Source organism: Scleropages formosus, chromosome 10, assembly GCF_900964775.1.
Source record: "Scleropages formosus chromosome 10, fSclFor1.1, whole genome shotgun sequence".
NCBI lineage: Eukaryota > Metazoa > Chordata > Actinopteri > Osteoglossiformes > Osteoglossidae > Scleropages > Scleropages formosus.
In genome coordinates this window covers 18,747,537-18,763,117 of record NC_041815.1, presented here as the reverse complement: position 1 = coordinate 18,763,117, position 15,581 = coordinate 18,747,537, and the positions used below count along the sequence as shown (strand labels likewise).

General features: G+C 39.6%; 1 protein-coding gene across 2 annotated transcripts in view; it reads left to right on the top strand.

Moving 5' to 3' along the window:
- Positions 1–15,581, top strand: part of plekhg2 (pleckstrin homology domain containing, family G (with RhoGef domain) member 2) — a 41,916-nt gene that overhangs the window by 14,602 nt on the left and 11,733 nt on the right. For both annotated transcript variants that reach the window (XM_018742906.2, XM_018742907.2), the window contains 11 exons: positions 3,388–3,488; positions 9,914–9,980; positions 10,645–10,691; positions 11,239–11,389; positions 12,182–12,313; positions 12,609–12,791; positions 13,676–13,768; positions 14,831–14,917; positions 15,021–15,054; positions 15,164–15,256; positions 15,379–15,477. In XM_018742906.2, the coding sequence (XP_018598422.2) occupies positions 3,388–3,488; positions 9,914–9,980; positions 10,645–10,691; positions 11,239–11,389; positions 12,182–12,313; positions 12,609–12,791; positions 13,676–13,768; positions 14,831–14,917; positions 15,021–15,054; positions 15,164–15,256; positions 15,379–15,477 (1,087 nt within the window). The remainder of the gene's footprint in view (positions 1–3,387; positions 3,489–9,913; positions 9,981–10,644; positions 10,692–11,238; positions 11,390–12,181; positions 12,314–12,608; positions 12,792–13,675; positions 13,769–14,830; positions 14,918–15,020; positions 15,055–15,163; positions 15,257–15,378; positions 15,478–15,581) is intronic.

Here is a 15,581-nt window from a genome sequence, read left to right as displayed (position 1 = left end):
CCCAACCACGGTATGAGTGTACAGATATTAGCAAGGTGGCAGAGCGGATTGCCTTTGTGCTTTACGAAGAACACATAAATGACATAAATGAGCATATTTTATTTTGCAAGAAGCTCACAGGGAAGGCTACCAATGAGGACATTTTTCAGATGGTATACAGTTTTTTGAAGGACAAAGATCTGCATTGGAAATCGAGCAGTCATGTATGTACTGATGGTTCAGCATCAATGATGGGGAGAGAACATTGTTGAGATCCAGCATATACTCTGTTTGATACTGTGTAGGGTTATGGACTTAGTAACATCTATGTTCTGGACTTTTGGGCAGTAGTGCGAACTCTTGTGAGTAAGAAGGTGAATGGAAGAGTGGGCAGAGTTAACATGCAGTGATGAAACCTGTGTATGTGTATTTTAAAAATAAAATTCATTTGTTTGGAATATGGACTATGGCCCAAAGTGGTCTAACTGCGTTTTCTTAGACTGGCATGTTACAATATTATGGTACCTCTGAAAACTTTCATCACTTTGACCATCAATCTCCAAATAACGTTGTACTGAAATCAGTTATTAAGTAAGCAAGATAAGTACTGTAGGCACACAGGTATCAGGATAAAAAATGAAAAATACATGTCAGCTAACTATTACAGCCAATAATTTTAAGTGTGTTTGTGTGTATGTATACATTGTAAGCTGCAACATCCTAAAAAGTTTACCTGGCAGAATGAATAAATGCACTATTGATATAGGATATAGGAGCATTTCCTTTTGACCTTCTGAGCACCTTTATTTATTTTTCTTTAATTACCCAAATATTGACATGCTGACGGGCAGTTGGATACCTAATGCTTGACACCTAAGTGTGTGAAAACAGATTCTTCCTAGGCAGAACTACAAAACACTCATTAACACCCAGCAATGTGACAGACAGACACATCCTCCAAGGTAAACTAATTTTCTGTACCTGTATTAAAAATTCATTTTCTTTTTCGGCATCTTCCCCTTTCCTAAAATGCTGCTCAGCGCCTTAAGCAGTAGTTGTCGCTATCAGACTTTCATAATAGGCAGACACATCATTACCATCCATTTACAGCACAACTTCCTCTCTGTCACTGTCTTCTAACACAGGCAATGCCTTAATATCAGTGTTTGGCATGCAACGTGCCTGCTGGCCTTAATATCTACGTAAGAGTGCCACAGTACTGGTGGCCTGTCAGTATTGCCCTGTCTTTGGTCAGTCCTGTTAATTTCAGAGGGATCAGAAACTCAAAGGCTTCTTAAGGGAACTCTTCCAGCCAATTCCTGATTGTACATATTTAAGATAACACTTGCCATGACTGTATTTCTTGCCTTTAAAAGTGATGATTTTATCAACTCCTGGGGTTTTTCTGCTATGTGTAGGTCTGCTTGGAGCTCTGGTTGAACATGCTCTGCCCTTGGAATGTGCCCTCCAGGGCTGTAGTGATGCTGTGGTATTGCTCCCCTTGGCTCTACTCGGGCTTCTGTGCATTCTTTGTTTGTTTGTCTATTTTTAAGGGGGTTCAGCTTGGGTTTTCAGCCAGTTTGTTTTTACTGGATGTCTTTTATTGGACTGCAGCAGACAAGCCCGGTTCCCAGTGGAACCCACTTTTCTGCTATCCGTGTCCACTGACTGCAATGCTCTGTTGTTCCTCTGCATGTCAGTTCTGTTGCAAGAATCTTGTCATCTCCTCCTGAAAGTTTTATCTGATGAGCCACTTATATGCTTGAAAAGGCAACCAATTAAAGGTAATGAGGCTTAAATGCTTCTGATAAGACCTATTTAGGAAGTATTTAAACTTTTATGAGGGTTGAAGAAGCCTCAAGTGCTCGGCTCAAACAACCTGGTCATTTTCTACCTGACGAGAGCCAGTAAAACTCCACTTACAGTAGCAGTTGGGGATGATGCCATGTGTACACATATTTGTGCTGAAAGATATTTTCTTGAAGCCTGACACATACATAGGATATCGCAAACTAATTTATTTCATGCATGTTTACATTTTGATATTGATGATCTTAATTCATCGTTTGTTAATGTAGTTGACACTTTTTTTCAAAGCTAATTATTGTCATGATGTTCCCCTGGCGCGGTTGCGTCGGACCCAAGTGCGGCGCACAGGAAGCTTGGTCACGGGGCGGTTCGGTAGACATTGTCAAAAAAAAAAACAGGCAAAGGGTCACCGATATGCAAACAGAATCCAAAGGGGCAAATCCAAGAACCGTAATCCAAGAAACAGGCGAGTGATCAGGCAAACCAGTGAGTAGGAGATGAGGAACGAGGAGTGCGAGTGATCAATAAGGCTGAACAAGGTTCCGCACCATGCTGTTTCGCATTCCCTTCTTATATGTGTTTAACGAGTCGTGGCAGGTGTTCCCTGTTGCGCCGCCATAGAGGGCGTGACAATTATAATGTTAATTGAATAGAAAATACTTTATTCATCGCAAAGAAAATTGTACAGGGTTGCAGCAGTGTAAGCTGCTACATGAAATGTTGTGCACACTCTTACAGCTTGGTAATTTTTAAAAGGCAAATTCATGGCAAATACCTTTCTCAAGGGTACTACAGCAGGATCATGGATTTAAACCTGTCTCCTTTGAGTCCAGTGCAGCAGCTCCAACCTCCACCCTACTCTCCATCATAGTTTTGCAGTTGTTAAACATTTCAAGCCTAACCAAGATTCAGGAGAATTTGAAAAATAAAAACAACTTTGCCTCCACAAATCCAAAAGCTTGTAACATTTTAAGTACATACTTATTTTTTCTAAACACACTTCACATAATATCACTATGTCATTAATAATATAGACTGAGTAAAACTGATTATTTATTTTTATCTCTAGAAATGGCTATTGACAGGTAGTGCTGAGCTTTCATAAAAGCACGCACACATTTGACCCACGATTTTCTGTAACCAAATTGAAGCCTTACACTTTTTTAGGGGATTGTATCCAGGCTAGATTGCTCTCAAAGGCTGTGTGAAGCAGGAAACTCGATGGGTATCAGCTTTCTCGTGGGAGTGACTCATGACTCTCTTTCCCAGGTCAGGATGAAAAGAAGGCACAAATATAACAGCAGTCAGGACTTTATTGTTGTATTAATTGCTTGCCTTTTCTTTTCAATTTATTTACTTGGTCAGGATGTTTAGATAATAATTTGAAGTAAAGATCATGCTTTCTTGCTAATTAAATATGAACAGTGTGGCAGATATTAACATGCTGTGAACTGGGAAGTTATTTGGTAGGAGATGCACCTCAAAAAATTCTATAATGCTGAAACCTCGAAGTTTAGATGTAAAGAGCACTGCCAGAAATACTAGAGTGTGTAGTATAGTGATTCTGACATCCATAACCTTTTCTCTGTCTTCTGCCAGGACTATCTGGGCTGTATCATTGACTTTGGGGACCTACCACTTAAGCCAGAAGAAGTCAGCTTGCTCTTCTGCAACATTGAGGACATCTATGAATTTAACAGGTAGAGAGCTAACCCTACCCAATTTTACACCCTTCAGGATTATCCAACATTATTAGACTATGATGCCATCCTGCAAAGAATTATTGCATGATCAAGCCAGACACCACACAACTAATCAGTTAGTTATTTCATAATATATGTATGGAACTCTGTCTCTGCTTTTCAAAAATGCAGACTTTGTGAGACATATTTAGAACTTTTACTGAGATAAAAATGTTCTGTCAGAAACATAACACTAGTATTACTTATTTACCCCATAATTTTACTGTAGGACAAAGAAACTGTAAAATGTTCCTTCATGATTTAGTGCTATATTCATTTTAAAATTACTTTTAAAACCTGTTACTGTAGCTGATTCCTTACATAACAGCTTCAGTTGAAGGGCCTTTTGTTAATGACCTACTCCAGGCTTTTGATCCCCAAACCACACAGGGTCCAGGGTCCAAGCCACTGTTTTGCTCTGGCAGTCAAGGTCATTTATACTCTCTGAGGCTTCTTTCTCTCAAGCTCGACCACAGTGAACTGAACAACGTGTTTACAGACCGCAGCCTGGGTGGCGGTTGTGTCAATTATATATGCTTGAGACAGAGAGACACAATAATCAAACCATCAATAGACCTATACTGTCAATGGAATAATTCTTGCCTTATGCCATACCTTTATTTAACTTTACAGATACTGTTACTGGACCAGTTCTAAATACAGCTAGACTGTAAAAAACACATTTGCTGCATTAAATGGAGGCCTCTGACATTTGCCAGCGAACATACCAACTGTTCATTCTATTACGACTTCATATGCCTTGAGTCTAAATCCTCACATTTCTACATGGTCCATAAGGTTCCTTTCAATTAGCTGTTGATTTATAGCTTGTTCATCCAGCTGTGTCTTGGTTTCTTGGTTGGCAAATGTAAATCTAAGGCTCTGAATGTCTTCAAAGATCAGTTACTTGTGATTCTACTGAAGTGAGTCAGTGTCTGAAGAGTCTCTGACTCTGGTTTTTGTCTGTCTGTATTGCCCACCGGAACAGCTGTGTAATAGCCCAAGCAAAGTCTCCTTTTTGCTTCACCTTTCTCTGCTGCAAAGCCAGTTCTTTTATAAGCTTTTTTGTTTGCCTTGTCTCCCTCCCCCAAAACATAGTGTTAAATACTGTGTTGCAGACTTCTAATGTGGCTCTGCACAACTGTTCCCATGGGAAATTCTGCATGTTATGAAATAAAGTGACAGATAATGGCACAGCTAAGGCATTTTCCCCACAAGGCAGATGTTTTTCCAGCTTTAAATTTAATCAGTGTTTTTAACAAAAAGTCTGAGGTGTAAGTGAATGGTTTGCTGCTAGTCCTTGAGGATATAGAGTCCAGAAAGTTAATTCTGTGGTCTTCACTTAAACCGTTGTTATCAGACTTGTAATTTATGCAGAAAAAGTTGACCTAATTTTCTTTATGAAAGAATATCTTTAAAAAAATGTCCCGTCACAACTGTGGAATGTGGCCCTTCTATTCACACCGGTATTGTTATGTCTACTTTTTTGGCACCGGCCACCTCTCCTGGCAACATGCGGATCTCATTTGCTTTTGGTCACTGCCAAGACATGAGGCAGTCTCTTGCTTCCACTGTGAGTAATGCTCTCATTATGAAAGTGAGAAGGGGTGGTCAGGAGAGAGAGCTACATTGAAAGAACCTCTGCTTGCTGGCAGTGGCCCTCTGTCCCGACAGCTGTTCGTCCAGGATCCAGGATTACCAGAGCTGCGAACGTTGTCCTTCTTCACCACAGAACTGGTGGGATCATAGTAGTCTTGTGTGACATGCTTATGTATTGAAGAATTCATTTTTTTAAATATTATTCACTGAGGCTCAACATTCCTTTAAAATTCAGAAGACATCCAGGACTGGTCATTGTGTGAACTGTATGCCAGCTGGTAGTGATGTGTGGAACAAAAACTATTTCAGATATGCCTGACTTTTTGCAAGGAGCCTGTGTTTGAATACAGGTTCCAGCCAGCTGTGTACACTGGATGATTCGTCAACCATCCGCAACGTGCTTTGGTGTATTGCTACGCCGAGTCGTGAACTTTAAATACTGTCCGTTCGGACAATAACACCTTCTGACCGCCATTCCTCGTCTGTTTTTAATGACCGTGTGGAATTCCTGTCTGGCGTTCCTCTTTCACGGACTTCTTTTATAACACGACGGAGTACCCACTGGCTTTGCTGAGCATGGCAAGTCGGCCTTTTGACTGCCCTGTTTGCACAGGCGGATCCCTTCACTGGAGTCCAGAGAGTGGTTGCATACAGTAGTTTAAACACACAGGCTGACAGGAGTTTGGCTCTCTGGGACAGAGCTGTGCTGCCCCACTCGGGGATTCATCTTAGAGGTCTCTAGTAACACAGAAGGATAAACATAGGGATAACACCATGGTGAGTGGTCTGGCTACTCTCAGATCTGTCTGACACTTCACGGTTACAGCAGTTAAGTTCTGAAAATGTTTTTTGTCCATGGAATGTTTAAGTTGTTTCATTTGATTTCAGAATAAATTGTATGTATCCCATTGTTAACAGTAGCTTCTTCACATAGTTTCTGATGTTCAGCAATAACTGTCTCATCTTACCTATTTGTTAAAACAAATGTATGTCACAGAAATACAAAAGCAATACAGAATATATTATGAAAATCTGATATTAAATGTTTCTTTTGGATTTGTGCCCACATAAGCCAGGTGGGTTGCATGTGTGGTTTAGCATTATTTGACATACAGATCAAAATGACCAGGTCATTTGAAAGCAGTAGGTTTGGCCCGTGCCTGCTCTATGGTGGGTCTGGGGTTCAAGTCCCACTTGGGGTGCCTTGTGATGGACTGGCATCCCATCCTGGGTGTGTCCTCTCCCCCTCCAGCCTTACACCCTGTGTTGCCAAGTTAGGCTCCAGTTTCCTGCAACCCCACTTGAGACAGGTGGTTTCAGTCAATGTGTGTGTGTCTTCTTAGACTGGTTATCGAGAGATCCATGGACCGCTGCATTTTCAGTGCAGTGTCAGCATGTGGGAAGAAGTGCGGCCTCATGCAGAAGCTCATTCACACTCGGTCCATTTTAAGTCTTCAATTGTTTATTTCAGCAGCCAGCAAAAATGGGCAGATGAAACGTCCATAGCAGACGGCCTTCTGGAAGTGTCTCATAATAGACCAGCAGTGGATTGTAAATTGCATGCAGTCACTTTATGGCATGATATCTGCCGCTCCTTCAACACTGAGCTTCCCCAGTTAATGAAATGGTTCTTGGGTTCTAGCTGAGATACAGATTTTACATTTTCATACAGTATACCTTGGTGGTAGAGAGAGCGAGAGGGGCAAGGAGGATGTGCGGAGAACAGATGGAGAACACTTCATTGTGTGATAAGTATCAGGCCAAAAAATGTTAGTTTCAGAATTTGGGTTCTATAGGAAGGGGACTCATGTAAGGGAAGTGCAATAACATAAGCGCTTCTTTTCCACTTACGTTCAAATTTTAAAGATAAAACTGATTTTAGCTTGAACAAGGAACTGATTTTATTCTAATACCATATCCAGGTAAATAAAAAAAATCATAGCTAATGGCAGGAGAAGACAGTACAATGAACTAGGTACAGTCTGTGTTTTCTCTTAGATTTTTTTAACATTGTACTTCAGTTATTTGCCATCTGATAAGTGAGCTAAAGTTAAACTACATTTAAAGTTGTACTTCTCTCCATTCATATGCCTATTAGGTGTAGCAGTATAACATTAAATTTAAAAAACAGTAAAACATTACACATGTTCAAACTGTTACTTTCACTGTCATATGATAAAGCTGTCTATAGATTGTGAAGTGGTTCAAGCATGCTGTTTATGGTCTGTGTACCGGTCCGTGTACGTTGCGTCATTCATTTTTTGATTTAATATTGAAAGCAGAAAAATTAGAAAAATGGCTTTTTTGTTTCTGAGCACACACACAAAAAGAAAAGGATTTGTTAATAAATTTCCTCTTTTTGTTTAATCGTACAAAGTGTAGAAATCAAAATCTCACAATACCAACTATGATGAATGTCCTAAAGTGCACAATATTTCCAATATAACAACCTAGCTAGAACTAGAACCTAGAACTTCACGGCGCTTTTAACACCTGTGCTTAATTAGTAATAAGATTCTTAAGAAGTCGCACCTGAAAAAATCCTGCTGATTTCCTCAGTGGATATGTCATCCTTCTTTACTGTCACTCTCTTGCTGCTTTTGAAAAGCACGTAGTGATCCATATTATGAATAACTTGGAGCGAAGCTAGCATGTTCAATGAAGCCACTGATGGATTGTGCGTGGTTTCAGTTAGTTTACATGCGTGTTGTTCAAGAATACCACAAAACGAAATAACTCAAAGTCAAAAAATACGACGGCAAGAAACTATAAATGAGGCATATTTGAAATATTTTACATTTTGAGCAAAAAATGGTTTTTACACATAGTTAATTCATAATTTGTTTTTCATTTTTAAAACAAAAAAACGAAAGAGCCATCGTAATTCACATTTTGTTTTTCAATTTCTAATCAATAAATGAATGAACACAATGTACACGGGCCACTGGGGATAGGGGGGGTGGTTTACATGTGTCAAGCCTTTATGATTTTTTTTCAGTCTCCACTCTTTGAGAAATAATACTGATATATTGCCTGACACTGAGGAATACACCATACACCATAGATACACCATAGAATACATCATACATAGTACTATGGTTATTCTCGCAGCCTCTACCTTTACCACATGAAAGTGAATCAACAATGTTTACAATGTGTTTCACTATTTTCCTTTGCGAATGAGTGGAGCCCTGAAGATGAGCTGGTTAAGTGGGAGTACCCTGTTAAATGGGTTGAGGCTAGGAAAAGTCGATCTGCCATGCAGTTTGCCAAATCTTGAGAACATCGAAATCAAACTTCATCTCAGACAAATCACTGGAGGATACCTAGCTAACTATTCCTGCAGGAAAATAATACAAATAAGCAGTACATTTTATTTACTGATTACAATGCTTCTGGTAATATCAATGTTTCTTTTCATTAAGAATGAATTTTCTTATTATTTGCAGACCAGGAGTATCTGTCTGCCCTTTTGTCTTCCTTCATTTTTGCCCTGTTAATGTTATTGCCTGTAAATGTTGGGCACAACATTGTATGTTTTATACTGAAACAGAGTAAGATTTCGATATTAAGTAGCTTTGGGAGGGGGTGTGGTGGTGCAGTGGGTTTGGCTGGTGCCCGCTGTGTGGCACATCGGGAGTTTGAGCCCTGCTTGGGGAGCCCTGCAATGGACTGGTGTCCCATCCAGAGTGTTTGCCCTCTTCCTTCAGCCTTGCACCTTGTGTTTGCGGGATAGGCTCTGGCACACTGCAACCCTGCTTAGGACAAGTGGTTGTTGATGTTGGTTGGGTAGTATATTCAGGATATGTTAAAACCTACTGAAGGTTATATCAAAACTCATTTTTCTGTTGCCTGGTTGCACCAGTGAAATAGGAGTGGGTCAGCTGTTGGGGTTTGGAGGGAAGTTTGATATGGAGCCAGTGTTAGATGAATCCCATCTGTATTCGTTTAAGGAATTGTTGGCTTCAAATGGAGAAAGAGGAACAAACAGGGTCTTTGTGGAAGTGAATCTGGGACTTACCAAACCTGTTTCTTTCACTGTACCAGCTCCTAGTGGGACTGTTGCAGACAGATCTCCTAGAGCAGTTCTGTGCATTAAAATAAACAATCCAGTTCATGCAAGAGCCAAACAGCCAGGCTGGAGATGCAATTTAAAATCTAATAGAAATGTATTTTTAATTTTAACATGTGAAATTCTTAGAGATAAATCAGCTTTTTCCTATTCAAAACATTGTATGCCAAATGAAATATGTTTATAAAAAACATATTCTTAGATTAAGCTCTGAGATGGTCAAAATAAAGTTAAGCTTAAGGTTCAAAAGTATAGCATTTGTGTCACGCTGTGTGTCAATAATTGTATGGTCTAAGCAGGGATGAGTCTCTTTTATTCTTCAAATGATAAAATGTTTCTGCCTTCTCCTTACAACTGTAAAATTAAGGTGATTTTGTTATGTTAAGAAAAGACATACTCATTTGCCATGTATGAAAACCTAGCATTCTACAGACCATAGCGACCAAGAATTTTCTTCTAAAAGCAGAAGACACTTGAGAGTTGAAGACCATTTTCTTACTGTGACCTTCCAAGGTTTTGGATAATTTCATGTCCCATGACTCTGTCAGCATAATGCTATATTTTGTTTTGAAAGGACCTTACTCAAGTGTTTAGCAACCTGATCCATTTCACTGGTGCCTTGGGTCAACCTAACATAGTGACCAACACATAAGATCTAGCTTCTTGGAGGAACCCGCATTATTTATATTCTAACCCTTTCCTATTTCCACAGCGAGCTGTTGGAAGACCTGGAGCGCAGCTCCCATGCAGCAGCCATTGCGGAGTGCTTTGTTGAGAGGGTGAGTTGAGAGCATGGGCATGAGCATGGTAGCCCCAGTTATGCTCAATGCCCTTTAAATGTCAGCGGTGGAAATGGTTTGCACAATGAGTATAATGTGAAGTGTTTCTCTGCCACATAATTTTGCATTTGACATGTCTTGCAAAGTTAGTTTGCATACTTGATCCTGGCACAGATGTTCAAGTAATGGCATAATGGTGGCAATTCTATTAGCGTGATTGTGAACAAAGACACCTTTGTGCCTCTTGAGTAAGTAAGACTACTGACCCAGATCCTTTTAGCATCCAGTGCAGAATAATTGCACTGTGATGTACACCTGTCCTCTGCTACCTTTTCAAATGAATGTGTAAAGAAGCTACAGATTGCAGGGTCCTCACTACCCTCTTAGTTGTATCTGTCCATTCACTGTGAATGGGTTACCGTTAAAGAAAATGAGAAAATTGGGTGGAAATGCACAATACGTCTAATAAAGTCACTACTGTAATAATTCTTAGATTTGTCTAGAGTCTGAGTTCATCTTTACATTTATTTATTTAGCACTTTTTTCCAAAGCAACTTCCAATGAATGTTTTCACTGAAGTGTGAGAAGGAGACTGTGGTATTTGTCTGTAAACTTCTTTGCACTCTGCTAATTCCATCTCTTTCTGCTTCCTTCTTCTGTGCAGAGTGAAGCCTTCGATATTTATACTGTCTACTGTATGAACTATCCAAAGTAAGTCAATAATAGTGTACCTCATTGTACTTACTGATAGATTGCAAAAATAATACAATAAACTATATTCTAAGGTCTATGTATATAGTTTCTATTTGCTGATAATTGATAGTCAAATTATATTCTGGTCAATGAAATTACAACAGAGTGCAAATGATTTCCCCTGTCTACATATTTGTATGGGAGAACCGAGTAGGTATGCTAACATGTGTTGAATGTTAATACACAAATCATTTAATAGGATCCACCACAGGTGCCTGCTCTGTAATTCATATTTTGGCTGAAGGGCCACTGCTATACTTAAGTAATTTAAATACAGAGACTGTCAGCACAAACAGTCCCCTGGAGATATTTTGTGATGTAAATATTATTGTTCTGCAGAGAATTTGAAGCAGACTGTAAGAATAATACAGATACATTAAGCTTTATGGTTAGAGTAACTGCAGCTGTGTACAATGAACAATGAATTGTTTTTTTCTCTTCCTGTGTGCATGTGCTCTACCTTCACATACACTCACATTCACATCCGCACAATATCCCTTCTCAGTTCAGTGGCTGTTCTGCGAGACTGCATGAAGAATGAAAGCCTGGTGCGCTTCTTCCAAGAGCGACAGGCTACCCTCTGCCACTCTCTACCTCTGGAAACCTACCTTCTTAAGCCAGTGCAGAGGATCCTCAAGTACCACCTTCTATTGCAGGTCAGTCCACATAGATTAGATAAATGTCCAGTTATAGCAAAATTCATTTGATATAGCAAGCACCAAAGATGTGTTTGGATGTTGCACTAAGAGTCTGAAGAAAATTCCCTATTCTTAGTGGGCTCGTACATATTCTCTAAACTGTAAATATGAAAAATGAAAAATGTGTAGAGCAGCAGTGTTGTTTACTCTATACTGTAGACAGATATTATGAAGATGTGCATAGACACCCTAAAGGCCTTTTTATTTTTCTGTGGACTCAGTGTCATGGATTATTTGATAGACTGTGCTTGGAGGCAGTTGGTAGCATGGTGGTTAGAGCTGTTGCTTTTGGATCCACAGGTTGCTAGGTCAACTTTTATCTCATGTAGTACCCTTGGTCAAGGTTCTGACCTTAAATAACTCCTGTAAAATTACCCAGCTATATAAATGGGTAAAATAGTTGTGGGTAGTTTAACATTGTAAGCTGCTTTAGAGAGGAAGTATCAGAAAGTGTAATGTAGTTCATAAATTGTGACAATGGACTCAATTATTTCACACTTGTGCACATTATGCATCCACTCCAGTATGGGTGTTAAAAATAGCTTCACTGATAATTGGGAGTTTACCATTCTGGAAATCTATTCACAGTTTCAGTGTATACCTCATGTAGATATCTGTAATTTATTCTGTTATCCAAATGAATTGCACTAGATAGTTAGAAATTTTATTATGCATAGTTAAACTGCATAATTATGTTTGACTGCAGTGTGAGCTCTGGGATGGGATCTCAATGTCTACACCTTATGGCAGGAATTGTCTAAGCACTTTGATAAGAGTGACCCTGGGTACGAGGTGGTGGAGGACGCCATCGTCACCATGACTGCAGTAGCCTGGTACATCAATGACATGAAGAGGAAACAGGAACATGCTGTCAGGCTGCAGGTACACACCCATCAGTGCTTGTGAAAATGCTACATAAAATATGCTCTGCATACTGTGTCACATAGCATTACTTCACGGCTAAATTTAAGTTTGATTTGCTGATCTCAAGTCGTGGCCTCATATTATGAAGAACACAAGCCCCACAGTTATCAGTTATCTTTTAAGTTGTTTTTTACATATGTATGAAAGTTAGGATAAAAACATGACAGATTATTAATAGTGTTTGTTTTTATATTTTTTTCTTCATTATTAAAACAGAGCACTGGTTTGACAGAATATTTAATGTACTCGACAGGAAATTGAGAGCTTGCTTCTGAACTGGGAAGGACCGGACCTCAGTGGTTTTGGGGAGCTTGTCCTTGAAGGCTCCTTTCGAGTCCAGCGGGTCAAGAAGGAGAGGGCATTGTTTCTTTTCGACAAAATGCTACTCATTGCCAAGAAGAGGGCAGAGCATTTCATATACAGCACCCACATCTTTGTAAGTACTGTGACAACCCTACAGATGGTCTGGAGAGGCACAACAGACAAGGCAAGGCTTCCCAAAGGCAAAGTTTCATCTTGCTGTAGCAGTCCCTCTGCTATAAAGAGATGGGCCCCACTTGCTCTCTCCACACAACTGCAGGCAACTGGAGGCACATAATCAGGAATGGGTGATTCCTCTTGTTCACAGTCATTGCCAATACAGCAGTCACACTAATGACTTGAGCATATTCGTGGATTCCTTTTTTAATTAAATGAGTTCATGTTCGTTGATTCATATTTATGTTGCCTCTGTTCTTGTAAGCAACTTCATGTGACGTTCTTAATATCTGGCCGCAATTAAGTATGACTGGTATTGGTAATTGGTATATCAAATATTTAGTTCTATTTGAAATGGAAAATCACCGCCATAAAGAAAGCTGTGAAATATAGTTGAAATTGCCTCAAATACTCTAAACGTTGAGTAATTCTTCATAAGAGAGACAAATTTATCCAGTTCTATAGATGAAATACATAATAAGTTATACTAATAATTTATTATAAAATTGCTTTATTTATAAGGACCCAACCTTGTCTCAGAGAAGCAGAGTTATTGGTTCTTTTCAATAAAAATTTTTGGCTGGGTTCCCTGGACAGAGCCTAGTTGTTTACTGAAATGATTTTTAATTCTATTAACTATACAGTTTATCCCAAGAGTAGGCTTGATCTTTGTCTGAATAACCCTCCTAGGTTTTAATAACAAATTGGTTTTACTTCTTTATACTTTACACATTTGTTGTAAACCAAATTTTATTTTTGAGCAATGTGCCAAATTGCAGTAATTGGTGTTTTACCTACAGTCTCCTTCTGTTTTCTCTTTTCTCTGCTGCTTTTGTTTTCTAGTGCTGTAACCTCCTCCTGGTAGAAACCATGAAAGACCCTTTGTGCTTCAAGGTGTCTGACCAAACCATCCCAAAACAGCAACACATAGTCCAGGTAAGAGGCATGAGGGCTAAGGACTTCTATGTGCTGATATTTATTTCTTCGAGGGTACTTATTAAATTATGGATAGAGTAAGCTTTTTTAATCCTAAAGAAAATTTCATATGTATACACAAACCGGCCTATTGCTGAAGGTGCTCCCGTGTTTGACCAAGGTGGCAGTATCAGAATGATGTCACATCAATCTAGGTTTCTGACTACCACAGCCAGTAAAAACGATGTCTTCTTGCAGTTTTTGTCTGAAGTACATTTTGTTGAAACTACAATAAATTATTTAGATTGTGCAGTCTAGGGTATAATCCAGTGCATTTGCGCCACCTACAGAGATATCAGTTGCCTGCAGGCTGGTGACAGAAATGCATTTCTCTCCTGGTGTATGATATCCTCGTGAGGCAAGAAAATTTGTCCACTGGTATGGCACTTGGAGGACTCATTGATGTTTTATAAGAATTAAAGTAAACTAAGCACATGTGTGTGTTCATCGGTGCATTGTGTACAGTCAAATCTGTTACTGAAGTGGAAATTTTTATATATATATATATATATATACTGAGGGGGGTGCGGTGGCGCAGTGGGTTGGACCGCAGTCCTGCTCTTTGGTGGGTCTGGGGTTCAAGTCCCGCTTGGGGTGCCTTGCGGCGGACTGGCGTCCCGTCCTGGGTGTGTCCCCTTCCCCCTCCGGCCTTACGCCCTGTGTTGCCGGGTAGGCTCCGGTTCCCCGTGACCCCGTAAGGGACAAGCGGTTCTGAAAATGTGTGTGTGTGTGTGTATATATATACTGTCTAGGTAGATAGATAGATAAAGATATAGATAAAAGAGTTGAAAAAGAGTCTGTGTAAAGAGCCCAAAACAATTTGGGCAACATGTGGTCATTAAAATCCTGTAAGCATGTATGAATCTGAAGAAAAGTCATTTATCATTTAATTTTAATTCATTAATATCAATCATAAACTGTGAGAATCAAAAAGTGCACACCTTTACCTTGCTGATTAATGTATTTCTTTAACTTGAAGAACATTGAAACAGGGTATAACTGGTGGCTCTCTCCGCTTTGCAGGCAAAGAACCAGGAGGAAAAACGACTGTGGCTGCACTACCTCAAGAGGCTGATTGTAGAGAACCATCCTGCCTCCTTGCCTCAGAAGGTGAGCCCTGATTCCCTAATAGTATTATCTGATAACCGTTATATTTTGATGAACATGTGACTGCTGAATTGCTTTAATTCTTAATTTCGTCAAAATTTTTCAGGCAAGACAGGTACTGGGGGATGACTTTTGTCAAAGTATGTATTGTTTTTATATTTAGAAAATTTACATGAGAAATTTGCCTTCTTCACACAATGTGCTAGAGAAGAATATTTAACTCTTGCTGTTGGCATTTTTGATTGATAGGTCCTCAGTTTGATCATGAATCCATTAAAAAAATGACACCCTCTCCGAGACTGGATGATGCTCGAGGCCACCATCGGGGAAGGCGGCAGTCAGGTGAGACAAACCTATTTACGTTTTTGAATTAAATGTTGCATTCATGTCCGCCTGTTTCTTTGCACTCTGGCAGTTTTTTAAAACACATTTTCAAACAGAGCTATTTATGTGGTTTACTCTAGAGCCTCCAGAATTCATTTACCCTCCAGAAAAAGCCAAAAAGAGTCTCCCGCTGCTGCTGGAGGGCAATGTGTCTTCCCGCCGAGGCCGGCGGCAATCTGGTGGGTTTTGGAGAATCATCCAACTGGACATTGTTAGTGACAATTTCAGAGCTTGCTTAGACACAGTCATGCAGATATTAAATATTAAATGAAAATGAAATGGT